Below are 20,482 nucleotides of genomic sequence, written 5' to 3'. Positions count from 1 at the left end.
CACCCGTACGAGCAATTCCCTTGTCGGCATAAAGTGAGGAAAGACTTTTGCTGTGGTGGGTGGACGACGACAATCTGACAGTGGGTGTCCCCCTTCAACAATCCTCCCCAGACCTCTTGCTGTTCTCGGATGCGTCACTAGAAGGCTGGGGAGCCCATATGGAGGAGTTGATGGTGTCAGCAAAACAATTGGTAGTTGCAAGGACAGAGAACTCCATATAAACGTGCTGGAGTTGAAAGCAGCTTTCCTGGCTCTACAAGAATTCAGGGAGAGAGTAAAGGACACTCGGTGGTATTGATGTCAGACAACACCACAGTAGTAGCTTATATAAACAAGCAAGGAGGCCTAGTTTCTCGGCAGTTACATGTGATGACAGTTCAACTTCACCAGTGGGCTATAGAGAACCTGGTAGACATCAAGGCCAGGTATATTCCGGGAAAAAGAAACATAGTGGCCGACAAGTTGAGCCGCAGGGATCAGATTCTGGGAAACGGAGTAGGTGGGTCCCTACATCAACAGGTAGTGGACAGGATGCTCATGTTGTGGGAAGGACCGATCATAGACCTATTCGCAACCAGGTACAACAAAAAGTTGGAAGTGTATTGTTCAGTAGTCCCGGACGCAGAGGCAGCAGCAGAAGATGCGCTACAACACCCCTGGGACAATCTGGACGTGTACGCATTTCCTCCATTTTGTCTAATCCGTCAGGTTCTGAACAGGGTAATGCGGTCTCAGAACCTCAAGATGACCCTGGTAGCCCCGTTATGGCCGAAAGCAGAGTGGTTTCCAGACCTACTGGAACTCCTAGTAGATGTGCCAAGAGGAGTTACCTCCATGGAGCAACCCTTCTGTGTCAGCCTCACGTGGAGAGGTACCACCAGTCGGTTGAAGTCCCTATCGCTTCACGGGTGGAGACTGTCAAGTATCTCCTCCGAGAGCGAGGGTTTTCGCAGAAAGCAGCAACTCAGATGGCAGGTAATATCAGAAAATCATCTGCGACAGTATACCAAGGGAAGTGGTCAGCATACTGTGATGGTTTACAGACTTTCTGATATATCTCAGAACAGAAAAACATATGTCTGTATCTGCAGAGAAGGGGTACAGGGCTGCTCTAGCCTCAGTCTTACGAATGAAAGGAGTGGACATATCGTCTTCATGGGGGAGGTTGGCCAGCTGATGAGGAGCTTTGAACAGTCATGCCCACCAAAAGGAGCTAAAAGCCCCAGATTGGGATCTGACCAAGGTACTGAGTAGTCTGACAAAAACCCCCTTACGAACCGCTAAGGCAGTCCACGGATAGGAGCCTGACCCTGAAGACAGTCTTCTTATTGGCCCTGGCTTCAACCAAAAGGGTGGGGGAGCTACATGGCCTCTCATATCTCATAAAGCACTCGAGAGGTTGGAGATCAATGGTGTGTGAGTTTGTCCCAGAATTCGTGGCAAAGACCCAAAATCCAACAATAGTAGACGGCAGATTCGACTCCTTTACCATACCTTCCTTGGCAGACTTTGTAGACAACGACAAAGCTGAAATGCTCCTGTGCCCCGTCAGGGCACTAAGGGAGTACTTAAAGAGAACAAGGCACCTAGGCCGGGGTGCCAGAGGTTGTTCGTAAGTACAGGACGGAACAAGAAGGAAGTGTCCAAGAATACATTATCATTTTGGCTAAGGGAGACAATCAGAAATGCTTATACTGCAGAAGACAGAGGGTCAGATAGCCAGGTGGGAGCTAGAGCTCATGACATCAGGGGTGTGAGTGCTTCCCTGGCATTAAGAAGAACATGTCTGTGGATAAAATTCTGAAAGCTGGCGTGTGGAAGCGCCAAACAACTTTCACTCGGTCATTTATTTGAAAGATGTTGCCCATAGATCCTTGGACACCTTTTCCTTGGGTCCAGTGGTGGCGGCCCAACAGTGATATAGTTCATCCAGTGCCCCTGGCGGGTCAGTTTGCGTCTAGTCTAAGATGAAGGTATGAAAGTAGAATGAATGATGATGACTGGTCTTTTTTCTTTACTACTTTCTTCCTACTCCTTTAACTACGGGCAATATGAAGGAGAGTACCGTCATGTGCTGGAACGGACTAGATGCAGGTGAGATGGTCAGCCATACTGTGAAGCTATCTTAGCTGATGATATACTTTTCAGTAGCAACACACCCCTCTGGATAATAAGGAAAGAGGGGTGAAGGTGGATCCAGTCGCAAGGGACAAGAGTAAACAGTAGAATGGTATCTACACCCAGTGGGAGGAAACCAATAGATCCGCTTATATCTTTGGTCCTAGGTTCATTGTCCATTCTCTAGAATTTCCCTATATATTCGGAAATGGATAAGGTGGCAAACTTCCAGTCAGTTGTAGAGACTTACCTCCCTCCAATAGTAAGTCTATCCTAATGTTAAGACCGAAGGTTTGTTTCGTGTATGAACAAATACCAAATTTGTAACTAATTTGTATTTTTCATAACTAAACAAACCTGAGGTCTTAACAGTTAAAGGCCCACCTCGAACCACCCCTCTAGCAGTCTAAACTGGGTTAGAAATATAAAACTGATGGGTCACAGGTAGCCGTGGGCATTCTGGGTATACATGCCCCGTGACTGGTATAGATGCCATTAGTTCCCTGGATATCTCACAAGTGTAATTTTAATTCTACCGTTCCAGCTTGGCGCTAGGTAAAATCCTAATGTTAAGACCTCAGGTTTTGTTAGTTATGAAAAATACAAATTAGTTACAAATTTGGTATTTTTCTCAAGGTATTTTTGTTCTAACATTTGTTTGTTACTTTCAGGTGACTTAAACTCCCAAGATTGAAAGCTTAAGGTATCGCAAGTCTGATGACATGTGCCTCTGCTGTTTGGTCTTCTATCTTTTTCGTTCTTGCAGGTATTTGTCAAAAAAGTTCATGTTCTCTACTAGTGATTAAAGAAAGTATTTATTGTTAATACACGAAACAAACCTTCGGTCTTAACATTAGGATGAATACTTAACGCCAGCTGGAAACTGGTAAAGTTTAAAATAATTGTGTACGCAAGGGACTATCGGCATCTGTGCTTGGTCGTGAGTCATGAGGAGCCACCCACTTACCCCTCTTTAACTTGTGACCCTGTTAGTTATTTTCTTACCGCCTTAAAGAGAGGACGTGCTTTGCTTCCGTCCTTTTAAAGCCGGTTTAGTTTGCAACCTGTTGTTTTGAATCTGTTCCATTTGGAATTTACGGGTACTAATGTGAATGTGGTGCCTTCTCATGCTTTGAGATTTCCTGGATATCACGAAGCAGATAAACGGCTGGATATTATCTTCGACGCTTTTGATGTCGGGTACACAACGTGTAGTAAGTCGTAGGTGCACAAACACTTCAGATACAGTTAATTCGCTGTCTGTACTTTGGATTTTCACATATATCATATGGCTTGCCAGTGAATCCAAAGCTTGGATGCATCAGGATGCACTTTGGGAAGTAAATTTGACTAATTGTGCTCCTTTCCCTGTGGGGAGAGGTGTGCGTTGCCATCTTGTTTTCGTTCCAGATACGTGGTCAGACCTAATGGAGGTGTGCGATCGGCGTTAGGCCTGTCAGGAGTACCAACCCAAGGACAGGTAGTCTGCTATATGACGTCGCGCTGCCATCCAGGGTCCCACTCTATGGATGTCCCTTCTACCCTGATATGCACTGAATGGCTGTTGAATGCATCAACATCTGTAGAGAAACAGATAGTACAATACCACACCCTTTTGAGTCAGGTTGCTATGCCTACAAGAATAACAACAACAGCCTTGCACTTCTTGTCGGGTGCTGGCTTTGCATTCAAGATGTTCAGTGACGTCACTTCACAGCTGCGGCCCACACGGAGACATGCTTCCATTTTTGCTTCTTCGAGGTACAAGAGTACTTTACAACTGCGCTTTCGGATTTGGCGACATGCACATTATTTTTGAAAGAGAAATTGCAAGTGTAAGGAGATATAACAAATACATTGTGGAAAAGACAAAGGTCTTTCCTCTGTCTCCTTCCGCTTAGGTAACATTGACGCCAGTGCATTCTCCTGCCAATCCTTGAAGAATAGGGACTTTGTGGCTGGTCCTCAAGCCAAGAGGAGAAGAGTCTTCTCCATCTTCGAGCCAGGACTGTCACATCCCTATTGTATGAAAGCACAAGAAGTAGTTGTAATTGTCGAACAAGTGACTGATGGAAGCTTGGTCTAGTGTGGCTGTGAAGAGTTGGAGAATGCTAGTATCAGGGACTTCGTGACTGATCCTCATGCCAAGAGGAGAAGAATAATTTCTTATTCATCTTCGAGCCAGGACTGTCACATCCTTGTAAAAAGTAGCAATGCCACAGCATTTTGGGTCTCTTGGTCTTGGCAGCAAGAGTACCATCAACAGCCTCGCGCTTCTATCAAGCGTGATGACGTCATAGCCAAAACCGCTATCAAAATGGCAGTAGTCATGACGTCACAGCCTACTGGTGCCAACCTCTCTTCTTTGGTGGCATCATTATAATTACGCTTTCATTTGGGGAGCACGCACTTCTGAAGAAATGTGAATTGTCTCGTAGGATGCTCCAATTAAGTTTTGAATAAGAAAGCTTAAGCAGTAGTTTAGCTCAGTCTACTCTAGACGGTTGCCGTTTAGGTTGTCAACAGTCCAGTGATCGGCCGTAGAGCTATGACAGGCGTAAGAACTATGACGCCCATGAAAGCTATGTTTGTTTGTATGGTGCTTTTATGTTGCAGGGAACCAGTGGTTATTCAGCAACCGGGACCAACGGCTTTACGTGACTTCCGAACCATGTCGAGAGTGAACTTTTATCGCCAGAAATACACATCTCTCACTCCTCAGTGGAATGGCCGAGAATCAAACCCGCGACCACCGAGGTGAGAAGCAAACACCAAACCAACCACGCCACTGAGGCGCTCATGAGAGCTATGAAGGGCTTAAGAACCATGATGACCTTGAGAGCTATGATGGCCATGAGGACTATGATAACCAGAGGAATATGATGGTCGTAAGGAATATGACGGCCGGAAGGACCGTGACGGTATTAGGAGGCAACTGTGTAAACAGTGACGGGTTCGTAAGAACTTGGGGACTGGTTAATCAGTGTTGCCAATTTAGACAAACTTGATACATACGCCGATGCCTTTACAAATTGTTTCCATGAATTCTAGAAATCATAGTAATACAATAATGATAAAATTGCTCTCATATTTTTATATAGATTGCAAATAGATACACTAAATTCCCTTATTTCCACGGTTTAGTGTAAGTTTTATCCTAAGTTTGGAAGGTAAAACACAAACCAATTGGCAACTGCTGGTTTAATCATGAGAACAAGAACAGCGTAGTTTTACAATGCACACGTGCTAAGAGAAGTGAAGGTGCATCAGCCACATTCACCAGCTGTCTACCAACATGGCCACCCATCACAACTATTCTATGGATTCCTCTTAGTAATCGAATACAGTGCATGGTGGGAATTAACAGACTTTGGGTTGACCCAAAAAACTTCAAACCTTTACAGGTAAGAAGAATTCCCTTATTTTATATACTTTTTGGTATAATCTGGTTTGTTCCTATAAGAATATTGACCAAACGCTTCAACTCATAGACAAGTAGTTACAGTTAGTCGATAGCTTGGTTCCTTTGCAGTAAAGTACTGTAGAACCATTCTTCTTAACAATAGCTCGTGAAACCACGTTTCAGTCTCTGATCGCACAAGGCAGTTTTTATTTTGTTGGGAGTAGAGTTGGTCGTGATAGGTATCCCATAAACTAAGATTAAGGCCTATTCATTGAGTGAGTTTCGGGTGTGTAGGCCATGAAGAAGAGTTTCGGGTGTATAGGCCATGAAGAAAACTTCAAGTTGAAAGGAGGAGGTGGAACTTCTTTCTTTCACCACTTTAGGTAGACAAGCCTAAGTAGTGCACTCGTAACCTAGGATGTTATAGCCCAGCTAATTGAGTCACACCTTTTAGCCTAACAAGTGGGTAAATTCGTAGCCTACCCCAGCTAGTCCGAATCTACCGCTACTGTCTTCGTTTAATCTGAGTAGCAGTTCTTCTCTTAGACAGTCCGAACTAACTGGTTTGGACATACATGTACCAACTTAGCCCAGCTAATGGTTACGGTCTTGGCTTTCAAACCTGCATTTACTATCTTAGCTTAGTCTGAGTGGTACAGTTCTTACTTAGCTTAGCCTAACTCCCGGGTTAGCTGGTTCCAGCATTACACGTCATACATGTCAACTTAGCCTAACAATGGGTTGATGACTTAGCAAGGCCTTGCTACTAGAATATCCCGTTACTATCTTAGCTTGGTCTGAGTAGTAAGGTTCTAAGCATAGCCGAGCATAGACTAGTACCTAGGCTACCCATTTGGAATACTTTTACCACCTCAGCCTAGCAGGTGTTGGTTGTAGCCTAGTATGTATAGTCCAAACTTTCTTGGACGACTTTACCCTAACCTAAGTCATTGAGTTTCTAGATTAAGCTAGTCTATCCTAGCCTAGACTAGTTAGCGTACTACTTTGATGGACTTGGCCTAGCCTACGTGATGGAGGAGTTAGCCTAGCCTAATTGGTGGAAGAATTAACCTAGCTTAACCTAACCTAACCAAGCCAGTGTGAACCTGGTCTTGCCAACTTAAAATAAGTTAACCAGTTCGGAATTGACCTTGCCTACTTAGCCTAGTCCAAGTGGTTGTTTGCTAGACTAACCTAGCATCTTCAAAAGGGTCTCTTCCATCCTGGCCTAGTTTCTAAGTATTGAAGTCATGAACATAGCATAGCGGGTTTGAGCTTCACTTGGCTGAAGCAAGTCATTAAAACTTCATGAGTTCTGGAAGAGGAAGGTGGAGAATTTCCCATTCTTCAAGAGTGAGGTTGGGTGAAATGACATTGGGTACAATTCTGTACTAGGTTGCTCGAGAATAGCACCATGGCATGGTGGTTTCTGGCAATATAGGGTTTCTCTTTGGAAGGTAACATATTGAACATATGTCCATATATTGTAACAGATCACTGCTTAGGGTGTTTCATAGTTGGAAAGTAACATTCCTTATGAAAAATGAGCCCTATCCTGTTAACAGGTTAATTCCTTGGACAGTAGGATAATTAGGACGTGTCTGAATAGAATATATTATCATAGGACATTCCCTTGGGTTTTCCTATGATATCGTCCGTATGATTGAAGACCTCAGTTAGACCTGTCTGCTACAGGGTCCTCGCCCTTTGAGCAGTCTGAGGTTACACAGACCCTCCGTTCTACCTGTGCCACCATATCCTGAACAGAGGAAGGTGTTCCAGTAATTGAGGAAGACCCAAGATGAGGGACTGATAAGGTTCATCTTTGCACAATCTTCTCTACCAGGTTCATGTGCAGAAGAGGCACCACCGATAGGTAGAATTAATATCTCAGGTCTGAAGTTTGCCCAGTATCCCTTTTCAAACTAACAATTTTAAGATTCTATTTTTATTTTTTGAGATCATCAGTCAAGCCTACTCCTTGTTGTCAAGTTGTACCAATTGGGTCATACAGAAGGGAAGGTCATCAGAGGAATACGTGCCTTTCTGGCAATTAAGAACATTTCTGTTTAAATGATCATGATGGTTGGTTCATGACTGCATCGAACCATTTTTCATGTTCTACATAAAGAATGTTACCCACAGTTCATTGGACTTTTAATGGAAAGGTTCTGTTAGAACCTTGTACTTCTTCGACATGTTTGACGAAGACTTTTCGTTGAGACAGGTCAAGTCAGGAAAGAAGTGCCAGAAGGGACTTTTTTAACAGAAACAAAGAGTCTAATGATGGAGGGAAGGCAAGAACCTTTGACATTTAGAAGAATGAACTCATATTGAGCAATTTAAAAAGGTGTTTGTCTGTTCATTGAAATTTGAGAGTTGGTTCATTGTTAAGACAAACCACTTTCAATTTCCTGTACATAAAGGAGGTTGCACAGAGGTCCTTGGACACAATTTCCTTGGGTCCTTTGGTGGCTGCTCAACAAATTGTGTAACTCATCCAGCTCCCCTGGCGGTCAGTTGATATCTTGTCTAAGATGATGGTATGAATGTGAAATAGAGGAGATAACTGGCCTCTTTCCTTTTTAAATTTCTTTCTCCTTTACTTCGGGCAGTAAGAAGAGAGTACCATCATAAGCTGGAACAGACAAGATACAGGTGAGTGAACTAGCCATACTGTTTATAGAGTTATTATCAGTGCAAGGTAGCAAGACATTCCTCTCTCTAGCAAGGGGGAGAGGAATAATAACAATCCTACATAAGTGGATAAATTGGTTTGTCAGAAGAACAGATGTTCTTATCTTCCTCAGAGGCAATGAACCATGGCATTGTGTAGAAACCCAGAAGTCTGACTATGATATTCATATATATCTTAGATTCTGAAATACTGAGTCAGTTGTTTCATAGAATACTGCTATTCGGGAAACTGATCAAAGGTGGCAAACTCCAAGTTGGTTAATAGTACTTACCTCCCACCAAAAGTAAGTCTGTCCTAATGTTAAGACCAAAGGTTTGTTTCGTATATGAACAAATGACAAATTTTTAATCAGTTTGTATTTTTCATAACTGACAAACCAGAGGTCTTAACATACAAAGGCCTACCTCTAACCACCCTTTTATCAACTAACCTGGGTTGGAAGAATAACTAACGGGGTCACGAGTTAAAGAGGGTTATGTGCTTAGCTCCACATAACTCGTGACCAAGCACAGATGCTAATAGTCCCGTTTCCATACTTAATTATTTTAAACTTAAGAGGTTTCAAGCTGGCACTAAGTATTTATCCTAATGTTAAAACCTCTCTCTCTCATCTCTCTCTCTCTCTCTCTCTCTCTCTCTCTCTCTCATCTCTCTCTCTCACTCTCGTCTCTCTCTCTCTCTCTCTCTCTCTCTCTCTCTCTCTCTCTCTCACAAAAATTATTTACTATTTCTCAGATATTAATATTGATTAATACTGTAAGTTTAATCAGTTTAAATTATATCACTTAATATATAAATAATAATTCTCTCTCCCTCTCTCTTACAGAGATGTATGTATTTTGTATGATAAATAAATTATTTACTATTTTTCAAATAATATTAATGTAAACAGCAATATCTTGAATTTATTAAAGAAAATACTATAGTGAATTAGTAAGATTTTATGATATAAATTAAAAATTGTATAAGAATGAAGGAAAATCCAATTCTACCCCCACATTTTTCTTTTTAGATCCAGGTACTAAGCCAAGGTCCAGAGCTGTCAAATATGTCAAGTCATGTGACAGGAGGGAGGAGCGAGTTGCATGTTGCTGACTAATGTTCACATAATTTCTCTTATCTTTTTCTCTTATCTTATCTCACTCCCTGTCTCTCTAAGATAAGAGTTTATATGTTTATTTGTTTGTATATATGGTGTTTTTACGTTGCATGGAACCAGTGGTTATTCAGCAATGGGACCAGCAGCTTTACACGACTTCTGAACCATGTCGAGAGAGAACTTACCAGAAATACACATCTCTAACCCCTCAGTGGAATGCCCGAGAATTGAACTAAGGTACAAGAGTGTTTATATGAAAATACAGTAATTTGTGGATATTTCTTGTAGAAAAATACTGCAAATTTTCTGCAAATAATAGGTAAATATGGCTCGGAGAAATCCTCGAATGCCAAGAACTAATACAGGGGGTCGACTGTATAAGGTTTTTAATATGTATATATCTAATGATATGGAGTAATACAAATTTTTTCACTGTAATTATCTAACGGGAAGTTTTTCTTCTTTCAGTAGAGGTCATTGGCAGGAGAGCAATTTAATGAAATGCTGTGGTTTTGCTGTGCCATTTGTTTGAGGAACCGTATGCAAACTGAAGTAAAAGTGAAAGTAAAAAATATTTCATTATCCTTATTGTTTGTTAATGGGATTATTTGGAAATGAGATTGCCTTTATCAGTTATGGGGTGTGTTTAACATTCACAAGGTAAAGCTCCATTCAAATTAGCAAAGGTTTTAATTGAGTTTAGAATTTATATCCTTAGTATTTACCATTGATATCCTTAGTATTTAACAAGTTCTAAATTTCACTTGTTCATATACGAAACAAACCTTCGGTCTTAACATTAGGATAAATACTCAGCGCCAGCTGGAAACCTGTAAAGTTTAAAATAATTGTGTACACAAGGGTCTATTGGCATCTGTGCTTGGTCACGAGACATATGGAGCCACCCACATACCCCTCTAACTCGTGACCCCGTTAGTTATTGTCTTACCACCTTTAAGAGAGGACATGCTTTGCCGCCGTACTTGTAAAGCCAGTTTAGTTTGCCCCCTGTTGTTTTGAATCTGTTGTGTTTGGAATTTACGGGCATGTGAACATGAAGCCTTCTCATGCTTCGAGACTTCCTGGATATCACAAGAAGCAGATAAAAGACCTGATTTTTCTTTGACGATTTCGATGTCGAGGAACTCATCGTGTAGTAAGTTGTAGGTGAAGAAACTCTTAAGGTACAGTTAATTCTTTACCTGTGCTTTGGAATATCACATATTCATATGGATTGCCTGTAAATCCAAAGCTTGGATGTATCAGGATGTGCTTTGGGAAGTAATTATGACTAATTGTGCTTCTTTCCCTGCGGGGAGAGGCATTCATCGCCATCTTGTTTTCGTTCCAGATACGTGGGTAGAGGGGATGCAGGTGTGCGGTTGGCGTTTGGCTTATCAGGAGAACGAACCCAAGAAGGACAGTTGGTTTGATGTATATAATGTTGTGCTGCCATCCAGGGTCCAAGGTACTGAGTAGTCTGACAAAACCCCCTTACGAACCACTAAGGCAGTCCACGGATAGGAGCCTGACCCTGAAGACAGTCTTCTTATTGGCCCTGGCTTCAACCAAAAGGGTGGGGGAGCTACATGGCCTCTCATATCTCATAAAGCACTCGAGAGGTTGGAGATCAATGGGTGTGTGAGTTTGTCCCAGAATGCGTGGCAAAGACCCAAAATCCAACAATAGTAGACGGCAGATTCGACTCCTTTACCATACCTTCCTTGGCAGACTTTGTAGACAACGACAAAGCTGAAATGCTCCTGTGCCCCGTCAGGGCACTAAGGGTAGTAACTTAAAGAGAACAAGGCACCTCAGGCCCGGGGTGCCAGAGGTTGTTCGTAAGTACAGGACGGACAAAGAAGGAAGTGTCCAAGAATACAATATCATTTTGGCTAAGGGAGACAATCAGAAATGCTTATACTGCAGAAGACAGAGGGTCAGATAGCCAGGTGGGAGCTAGAGCTCATGACATCAGGGGTGTGAGTGCTTCCCTAGCATTTAAGAAGAACATGTCTGTGGATAAAATTCTGAAAGCTGGCGTGTGGAAGCGCCAAACAACTTTCACCTCATTTTATTTGAAAGATGTTTTGCCCATAGATCCTTGGACACCACCTTTTTCCTTGGGTCCAGTGGTGGCGGCCCAACAAGTGATATAGTTCATCCAGTGCCCCTGGCGGGTCAGTTTGCGTCTAGTCTAAGATGAAGGTATGAAAGTAGAATGAATGGGATGACTGGTCTTTTTTCTTTACTACTTTCTTCCTACTCCTTTAACTACGGGCAATATGAAGGAGAGTACCGTCATGTGCTGGAACGGACTAGATGCAGGTGAGATGGTCAGCCATACTGTGAAGCTATCTTAGCTGATGATATACTTTTCAGTAGCAACACACCCCTCTGGATAATAAGGAAAGAGGGGTGAAGGTCGATCCAGTCGCAAGGGACAAGAGTAAACAGTAGAATGGTATCTACACCCAGTGGGAGGAAACCAATAGATCCGCTTATATCTTTGGTCCTAGGTTCATTGTCCATTCTCTAGAATTTCCCTATATTCGGAAATGGATAAGGTGGCAAACTTCCAGTCAGTTGTAGAGACTTACCTCCCTCCAATAGTAAGTCTATCCTAATGTTAAGACCGAAGGTTTGTTTCGTGTATGAACAAATACCAAATTTGTAATAATTTGTATTTTCATAACTAACAAACCTGAGGTCTTAACAGTTAAAGGCCCACCTCGAACCACCCCCTCTAGCAGTCTAAACTGGGTTAGAAATATAAACTGATGGGTCACAGGTAGCCCCGGGGGCATTCTGGGTATACATGCCCCGTGACCTGGTATAGATGCCATTAGTCCTGGGATCTCACAAGTGTAATTTTAATTCTACGGTTTTTCCAGCTTGGCGCTAGTAAATCCTAATGTTAAGACCTAGGTTTGTTAGTTATGAAAAATAAAATAGTTACAAATTTGGTTATATTTCCCTTTTATCCTGATATGCACGAATGGCGGTTGAATGCAACACGGCAGCCTTTAATGTCAGGTTGCTATGCCTACGAGAATATCAACAGCAGCCTTGCACTTCTGGTAGGGTGTTGGCTTCGCATTCGAGATGCTCAGTGACGTCATAAACATGGCGACCGCCATGACATCACTTCACAGCCTACACGGAGACATGCTTCCATTTTTCACTTCGAGGTACAAGAGTACTTTACAACTATGCTTTTGGATTTGGAGGTTTTTAATGCACATTGTTTTTGAGAGAAATTACAAGCATTAGGAGATATAACAGTCACATAATGGAAAAGACACAAGTCATTCCTCTGTATCCTTCCGCTAAGGCGTCAAGCTTAGGTGACTGGCTTTGACGCCAGTGCGTTCTCCTGCCAATCCTGGAAGAGTAGGGACTTCGTAGCTGATCCTCAAGCCAAGAGGAGAAGTTTCTTCTCCGTCTTTGAGCCAGGATTGTTACATTCCTATTATATGAAAGCACAAGTAGTAGTTGTAATTGTCGATCAAGTGAATGATGGAAGTTTAGTCTAGTGTAGCTGTGAAGAGTTGGAGAAGGCTGGAATCAGGAACTTTGTGACTGATCCCCGTGCCAAGAGAAGAATAATTTCTTCTTCATCGTCGAGCCAGGACTCACATCCTTATAAAGTAGAATTGCCACAGTGGGTTGGGTCTCTTGATCTTGGCTGCAAGAGTACCATCAGCACCCTCACGATTACATCAACCGTGATGTCATAGCCAAAACCGCTTGCAAAATGGTGGTAGTCGACGTCACAGCCTACTGCTGCCAACCTCTAGTCGTCTTTGGTGGCATCATTATATTACGCTTTCATTTCGGGAGCACACACTTATGGAGAAATATGACTTTTCTCATAGAATAAGCGGCTGTTCCGTTGTGTGCTCCAGTTATGTTTGAAATAAGAAAGCTTAAGCAGTACTTTATGTCAGTCAACTTTAGACGGTTGCCGTTTAGGTTGTCAGCTGTCCAGTGGTAGACTAGGCTGTGATAACCACGTCAGATGTAGAGCTATGATGGCCGTAGATCCATGACGCTGCGATGATGTCACAGCCTACTGCTTCTCGATCTACTTCGCTGCCTCCGAAACCAAATAAACTTTCTGACTCATTGGTACACACAGTAATGAAGAAATTACAAGATCTAGAGGTGAAAATTGCTATGAAAGACAAAAAGAAAAGGCGTGATTCGTCTTTTTGGGTGTCATCGCTAAGTTCGATGACGTCACTGTGTGTATCAGTCAAGCGTTGGAGGATACGGGATTTTGTGACTGATCCTCAGGGCAAGAGGAGAAGAGTAAATTCTTCATCTTCGAGCCAGGACTGTCACATCCCAATCAGCATGAATGTCAAGAAGTCGGTGGCTGGTAAGCTCAAAGCAAGCGGACAAAGTCGTTTACATGAGTCCTAATAAGCGAAAGCGTCGACGGTCGCTGTGCTAGCAGCCGACGTTGAGTTGACAGTGGAGACTACAAAGAGTTTTAAGAGACTACAATGCCTTTGGTGAAATTGATACATACGCCGATGCTTTTACAAATCTTTTCATGGACTCTAGATGTCAGAGTAATGAAATATGATAAAATTGCTCTCATATTTGTATATAGGATTGCAAATAGATATGTTCTCAAATCTTATAAAATTATCACTTGTTCCTACTCGAATACAAACCCTCAGTCTTTACGTAGTATGGGGTTAATTTTCAGTGGCCTGGAAATCGGGCCATTAAACTTTTTGCAAGGTGGTTAATGTAACAGTTATTGAAGGTAGGGGCAGAAGTACAGGCCCCCTAGTCACAGTTAGCTCTCAAAACTACGGTTTACTTTTGGCCGCAGTCTCAATGAAACATGCGTTCCTTCTCTGTCCTTCCATTTGGCTTTCTTTTCTGTTAGGATATTTTGGTTTATATGGATACATTTAATCTTGTGTCTATAATGATGTATTCACTTAGTATATAATTTTAATTTGTTTTGGTTATTTCGATTGCATGTCCTATATTATAGATTACTCATTTCTTGGAACTTGTTAATTTTCAGTCTCTCAGATGTGTAATTGGAGAAGATTGACACAAGATGGGTTTTGTCATGTTTCTTTTGATGGCTTGCTCCCTTCCCCTCTGTTTTGTCATTCTTGGTCTCCTGAGCAGTGGTCTTTTGCCGTGAGGATCAGAGAAAGTAGAAAGTACCATCTTGGAAGGGATTTTTTCTTTCTTAGATGGCCACTTCTCGGGTTCCTTCTAGTTCCTTCAATGCATTCTTCCTTCATTTGGTTCGACTAGGAAGTCCCCCCCCCCCCCCCCCTCCCCCTCCCATTCTTCCTTATCTCACCCTTGTTCACATATCTCCCGTGTTGTGAACAACTTTGGAAGTCTTGGAAGAGGGATCGGGATATTTCATTGTTCTATTTCAGGTTCGAAAATTGGAGCCTCGACTACTTTCTCGTTGGGGTGTTGTACACACTTCTCTTACAGAGATACTTTGTGCTCAAAGCATCAACTGAAGTTTCTTAGTCTGGGATTAGTTTTCATTCATAAGGTTCTTTTGACTCTCTTTCCAAGTGGTATATGTCTAACTGCTGTTTTGAGGGTTGGTATTGTTTCATACATGAGACAAGGCTGATGAACAGTTGATGAAGCCAGTTGAACATGATTGAGGAGGGTAACAGCTACAGTAGAAAAAATATGAAAGTACAAAATACTGAGCCACCAGACTACCTGCCATTGGACTCCATTTGTACATAATCTGGTTATCAATTTGAAAATGCTGCATTTTCACATTAGTATTATCTTTTTTGCAAGGTGTTTACAAGTCCCTATTATTTAAATATCAGAGTGGAGGGAGGCCACTGTGATTTCCACTTCAGGCTTAGCAGTCCAACTTCCCTCATGTTGTAATTATCTCAAGTCACGAACAAACCCCCACTGGTAAGCAGTATGCTTAGGTTCAGCAGCTGGATTCTGATGCCCGGGGAGAACTGCTTTCTCGCTGGACCTTGGTGCCCAGCTGTTGATCCAACTAAATAAGTCAGCCCTTTTCCTTATACTAAAAGCTTTTCATCGTTCTGCTTCCTCCCAGTGATGCTGTTTTTTCTTCACAACATTGGCTTTCAGCAGTGTTACCATAGGCAGTTCATCTTATTTTTTTACTTTATGATTTAATGGTTAGAATGCATATTTTCCGATGTATAATTATTTCCCGTGATGTTAGAAAACTACACGTCACTAGCTCAATATAAAGTATTTTTGATGAAAAAAAATAAAGGATTTCAATAAATTTCATTTGTATAAATAAGCAGGATATGTTTTATATCTTTATTTTCATAATAAAACAAAAAGGCAAAGTGAAGAATTTTTTTCTTCAGTGCTGAGGCCTGTGGTCAGAAAAGCCACGGAGGGTTGCCAGATGTCACCAGAAAGCCACACTAATAGACGAAATTCCTCAAAACAGCAACCCTGCTTCCTCCCCCTATAAGATATGGATTTTATGTTGATGACTTTTAGCTTAGTTTTGGACATGACTTAGAATTATTCCTGGGATTGGAAGGAGGGTGAGGATGGATGGCATGCCACCTCTCCCGTAGAACTCTAGTATCTGACGCGGTCGAGCGAGGGGAAAGTTTAATGTCAAACCCTATCCTCAGTGCCGGGTCTGATCATGACGCCTTAGCACTGGAGATAGGGTGTATATCTGGTAATTACCCCTAGGATGACCCGTCCTCTAAGTGTGACTCCATGGTGGGTATGGGGAATATCTGGATGAATTACCGTATAAGTCGACCCTTTAGCCCAAAAAAATCATGCCAAAATTAGGGGGTCGACTTATCTAACGGTAACAAAAAGTGAATCTTTATTATTTTGGCATATCGGTACAGGAATCCTTGCTTTATAGTTGGCTAACAACAATGACAGCCTTGTTGAGGTAACTATGTATGTAAATACCAGTATTAAAAACATTTCACACTGTAATACGACAACAATAATACATTAGAATATCCATTACCTTAAATGAAATGAAAAAAATCAAAGTAACTTGAAGAAACCCCAATCGCACAGCAAGTGTAAACATTGCGTAGCCATTTGTAGTACAGTAATTGAGAAGGATGCGTTCACTGACAGTTTTGTATTTACCGGGGTATTGTTCAAAAACATTTATGGTATGAAATCTTTATTTATCACTAAATAAAATAAAAAAATTGTATTTAATAGTAAGTATGTATTTAAAATCCTTCAAAATTACTTGAGTCATCGTCACTTGAGTGGCAGTTTGTACATACATGTATACGTAGGCTGTTATGCAGCGTTAGTTAGGGCTTTGTTTGTTTACATTACACTCGAGTAACGTATCTTTCGTTTCGTCATTTCTAATCATATTTGCCAGTATATTCATCTTTTATATATTACACAGATTTGCTAATATACTGAGTATATTACCTGTATTTCTTATGATAAGTAGAGCAACATATATACCGTAATAACATTCAGGTTATTTTATATGATACGTTTTACCCTGCTGCTTATTTTGAGCGTACGGCTGGTCTCACATTTTATAGGTCAACTAATATACCCGATATTAGTTAAAATCATAAAAATTTACTCAGAATTGGGGGGTCGACTTATACGCAGAAATATACGGGAAGTTTTTTCGTTATATGGCAACCCCCTATTTCTGTTGACGACCCTATGCTTCCTTCAAAGGACTTGTCCCGGAATCCCTCCAAAAAATAAGCTAAGACGTAACCCCTCTAAGTTAATTAGTTAAATACCATTAGTTATATACCGTTCACTTAAGAAAATTCTTGGCTGTGACAATCCCCGATTCTCAGTCGAAAAAAAACAAAATCATCGTAAAGGCTAAATCTGAACAAGAATCGAAGAAACTACTTGAAACTACAAAACTTGGAATTCACATGTAAATGCTTCTGACAAGGCCCATTATAACACTAGAATTGGAACCATGTTGTTGGATAATCTTAGAATTGAAAATGACACCAATGAATCTGTGTGTGAAACATTAAAAGAAGTCCTAGAAGATCAAAAACACAATGTTAAATCAGTTATTGTTTATGAGAGAAAAAGTGTTAAAACTGGAAGAAGTTTGAAGATAGTTAAAATTATTTTTTCACAGCAAACAATTCCAACATACATATATGAAAATAGGAAACAAAAGAATACCAATTAAAGAAAAACATTTAAAACCTATGCAATGTAAGATTTGCTGGAAATTTGAACATACAGCAAAACGATGCAAGTCTTTGGGCTCGCCTAGATGCTTTTAAATGTGGCTCCTTGGAGCATAGTAGTGCTGAATGCTCCAACCCTAAAATATGCTTTAACTGTAATGGTTCGCACCATGCTTATGTAGGGGAATGTGTATATTTCAGATATTTCCAAGAGGCCCTTACCAGATCAAGAAAATTTGGTAGAACAGTTAAGGAGGCTAAGGAAGACATGAAAGAAAAGGAATACAGCTTCCCCGCAAAACATTTGCAGATACGCTCAAACACCAAAGCAAAATCATATCCAACGATATTTCACAAGCTACCCAATCCTCTAACACCAGAAATCAAATAACTAGAAAAATCAGATAAAAACAATACTATCGAGTATCGAGATAAGTAATAAGTTCAAAGCACGGACCAACATTGCAGTAGATGACCGTCTTGATGAACAGAGAGAGGATATCTCTGTTAACAAATGTCAAAAGAAAAAAGAAAATATATCTCCAAGGATATTCCATAACAAAAACAAACTACAAAATACTGAAGAAATTGAGGAAATATTAAGAAAACTAGATGGACCAGCAGAGATAGGAAAGAGACCTAGAACATACAGTGAACCATCCTCACCTAAGAACGAGAAAAAATCTACCAGCTCAGAAGAAACCATTGTTTATACCACCGATAGTAAAGACCCTTCAGAAAATGACTCGTCCGAAATAGCTTTACAGAAATCTAAGGAACCTACAAGAAAACCAAACATCAAATAATATAAGTCACTAGTACGAGACTATGCTATGCCACCAGATTTTAGAAAAGGTGCTAGAAGCAAAATTCCTATGTACAGCAACAAAAAATTATCAAAAGTTCCAATTCAAAAACTAAAGGGGACCCAGTTCTTTCAGCTCAGGGTCGTAAGACCGACGAAAATAAGTAAAATTCACTTCTACAAATAATAAGGACACTCCCTCATTCATATTGCAATGGAACATTCGAAGCATTAACAAAAACAAGTTAGAGTTACTTAAATTAATTGATGAATGTAGCCCAATTTGTATCTGCCTCGAAACATTTTTACCTCTTTCCTCCAGTTTAACAAATCAATTTTACACATGTTATCAACCTCACTCTGCTAATCAGCAAGGTAATATGAATCTCATTAGAAAAGATGTACCTTTCACAATATATAATCTTTCATCTGAAATAAATGCCTTAGCAGTTCAGATACAACTAGAAGAAATTATAACGATTTGCTCTGTATATCCAAGTCCAAATAATAATATAAATTAGAAAAGTTGAATGACTTGGTCAAGAAGCTTCCCTAACTTATGCTACTTCTTGGAGATTTCAACGCAAGACATTTATCATGGCATGATGTAAAATCAAACTCCAGAGGCAACATGATACTTGATTTTGTTATAGATAATCAACTCCATATGTTAGATAAAGACAAACCAACTTATTTTGACCAACGAACAAAAAGTTACTCTCACATAGATTTGTCCTTGTGCTCACAAGAGCTAGCAGACAAATATTTTTGGAACACTTATGATGATTTGTGTGGTAACGATCATTTTCCTGTTTTAATTAGTATTCTAAGTTTCACTGGAGAGATATCAATTAATAAATTTAATGTCAATAAAGCCAATTGGGAAGATTTTAGTGAATGCACGAAGAATGTTCCATTATGGGATAATAATTTGGACATAGAAACTATTCTGGTTATGTTTTTAGTTCTGGTAATTGATGCTGCAGAGTCATCTATACCATTTGTAGCACAAGTAAAGATTAAATGTCCAGTTCCTTGGTGGAATGAGGAGTGTAAAAAAGCAAAGAAGGCCCGTAGTAAAGCCCAAAGAAAATTTAAGAAGTCTAGAAAAGATTCAGATTACATAGATTATAAAAGGTCATGTGCTGTAGCAAAACGAATATTTAATGAAGCACAAAGAAAATCTTATTGTAACTACCTCAAATCGGTGTGCAAAGATACACCCCTATGGAAAAAAGTCCATTCTTGAAGCCAGGCAAAGATCCTTATGACACAGATAGCTACAAACCAATAGCATTAACAAGCTGCTTATGTAAATTGTTTGAGAAAATTATTAACAACAGATTAATCTAGTATCTTGAAAAAACAGGATACTTTTCCGTTTCACAATATGGATATAGGAAACTAAGATCTACCCTAGATCCTTTAACTTTACTTGACACCGATATTGGGAAAGCATTTGCCTCAAACAGCTATGCCACAGCCATCTTCTTTGATATGGAGAAGGCCTATGACAAGACATGGAATCATCAGATTTTAAAAGAAATGCATTATTCTGGACTGAGGATTTTTACCCTTAAACATAATACAATTTTTAAAGGAAAGAAATTTTAGATTTAAGATAAATGGTGTTTTATCTAAGGAGTACCCACAATATGAAGGAGTTCCACAAGGTAGTGTTTTGAGCACCACCCTTTTTATCATGGCTATTAATTATATTACAAAACAACTACCAACTGGTGTACAGAGTTCATTAAATGTAGATGATTTTGCCATTTGGATCATCCACTCTGATATTTATACAGGACAAATCATACTACAAAAATCTCTTGATCTTATCGTATCGTGGACTACTGCACATGGATTCACTATATCAGCAAGTAAAACTGTAGCCATTACTTTTACAAATAAGAAAAATGTACCGAAAATGAAATTGCTACTGTATGACAAACCAATTAATTTTGTTACACTTACCAAATTTCATTGCATTTTGACCAACGGATGACTTGGAAATTTCACATTAATTACCTACGTGAAAGCTTTAGTAAAGTACATCTATTGAAGAAATTTGCACATACTAAGTGGGGCTCAGATAGAAGTGCATTACTCTATTTACACAAGACTTTGATACTGAGTAAAATTGATTATGGGTCGTATCTATACGCTT

General features: G+C 40.3%; 1 protein-coding gene across 4 annotated transcripts in view; it reads left to right on the top strand.

Annotated features, from left to right (window-relative positions):
• Positions 1 to 9,898, top strand: part of LOC135214905 (uncharacterized) — a 119,930-nt gene extending 110,032 nt beyond the window's left edge. The window contains exons 10-12 of one of the 4 annotated variants that reach the window (XM_064249365.1): positions 2,790 to 2,884; positions 9,439 to 9,555; positions 9,787 to 9,801. In XM_064249365.1, coding sequence (XP_064105435.1) covers positions 2,790 to 2,798 — 9 coding nt within the window. In that variant the 3' untranslated portion in view covers positions 2,799 to 2,884; positions 9,439 to 9,555; positions 9,787 to 9,801. Of the gene's footprint in view, positions 1 to 2,789; positions 2,885 to 9,438; positions 9,556 to 9,786 lie in introns of those variants that run through there. The other 3 variants (XM_064249361.1, XM_064249362.1, XM_064249369.1) reach the window with 3 other exon arrangements.
• Positions 9,899 to 20,482: the final 10,584 nt, after the last annotated feature.

Source organism: Macrobrachium nipponense, chromosome 46 (genome assembly GCF_015104395.2).
Source record: "Macrobrachium nipponense isolate FS-2020 chromosome 46, ASM1510439v2, whole genome shotgun sequence".
Classification (NCBI taxonomy): Eukaryota; Metazoa; Arthropoda; class Malacostraca; order Decapoda; family Palaemonidae; genus Macrobrachium; species Macrobrachium nipponense.
The sequence above is the reverse complement of the archived record's forward strand: the minus strand, read 5'-3'. Positions and strand labels throughout refer to the sequence as shown.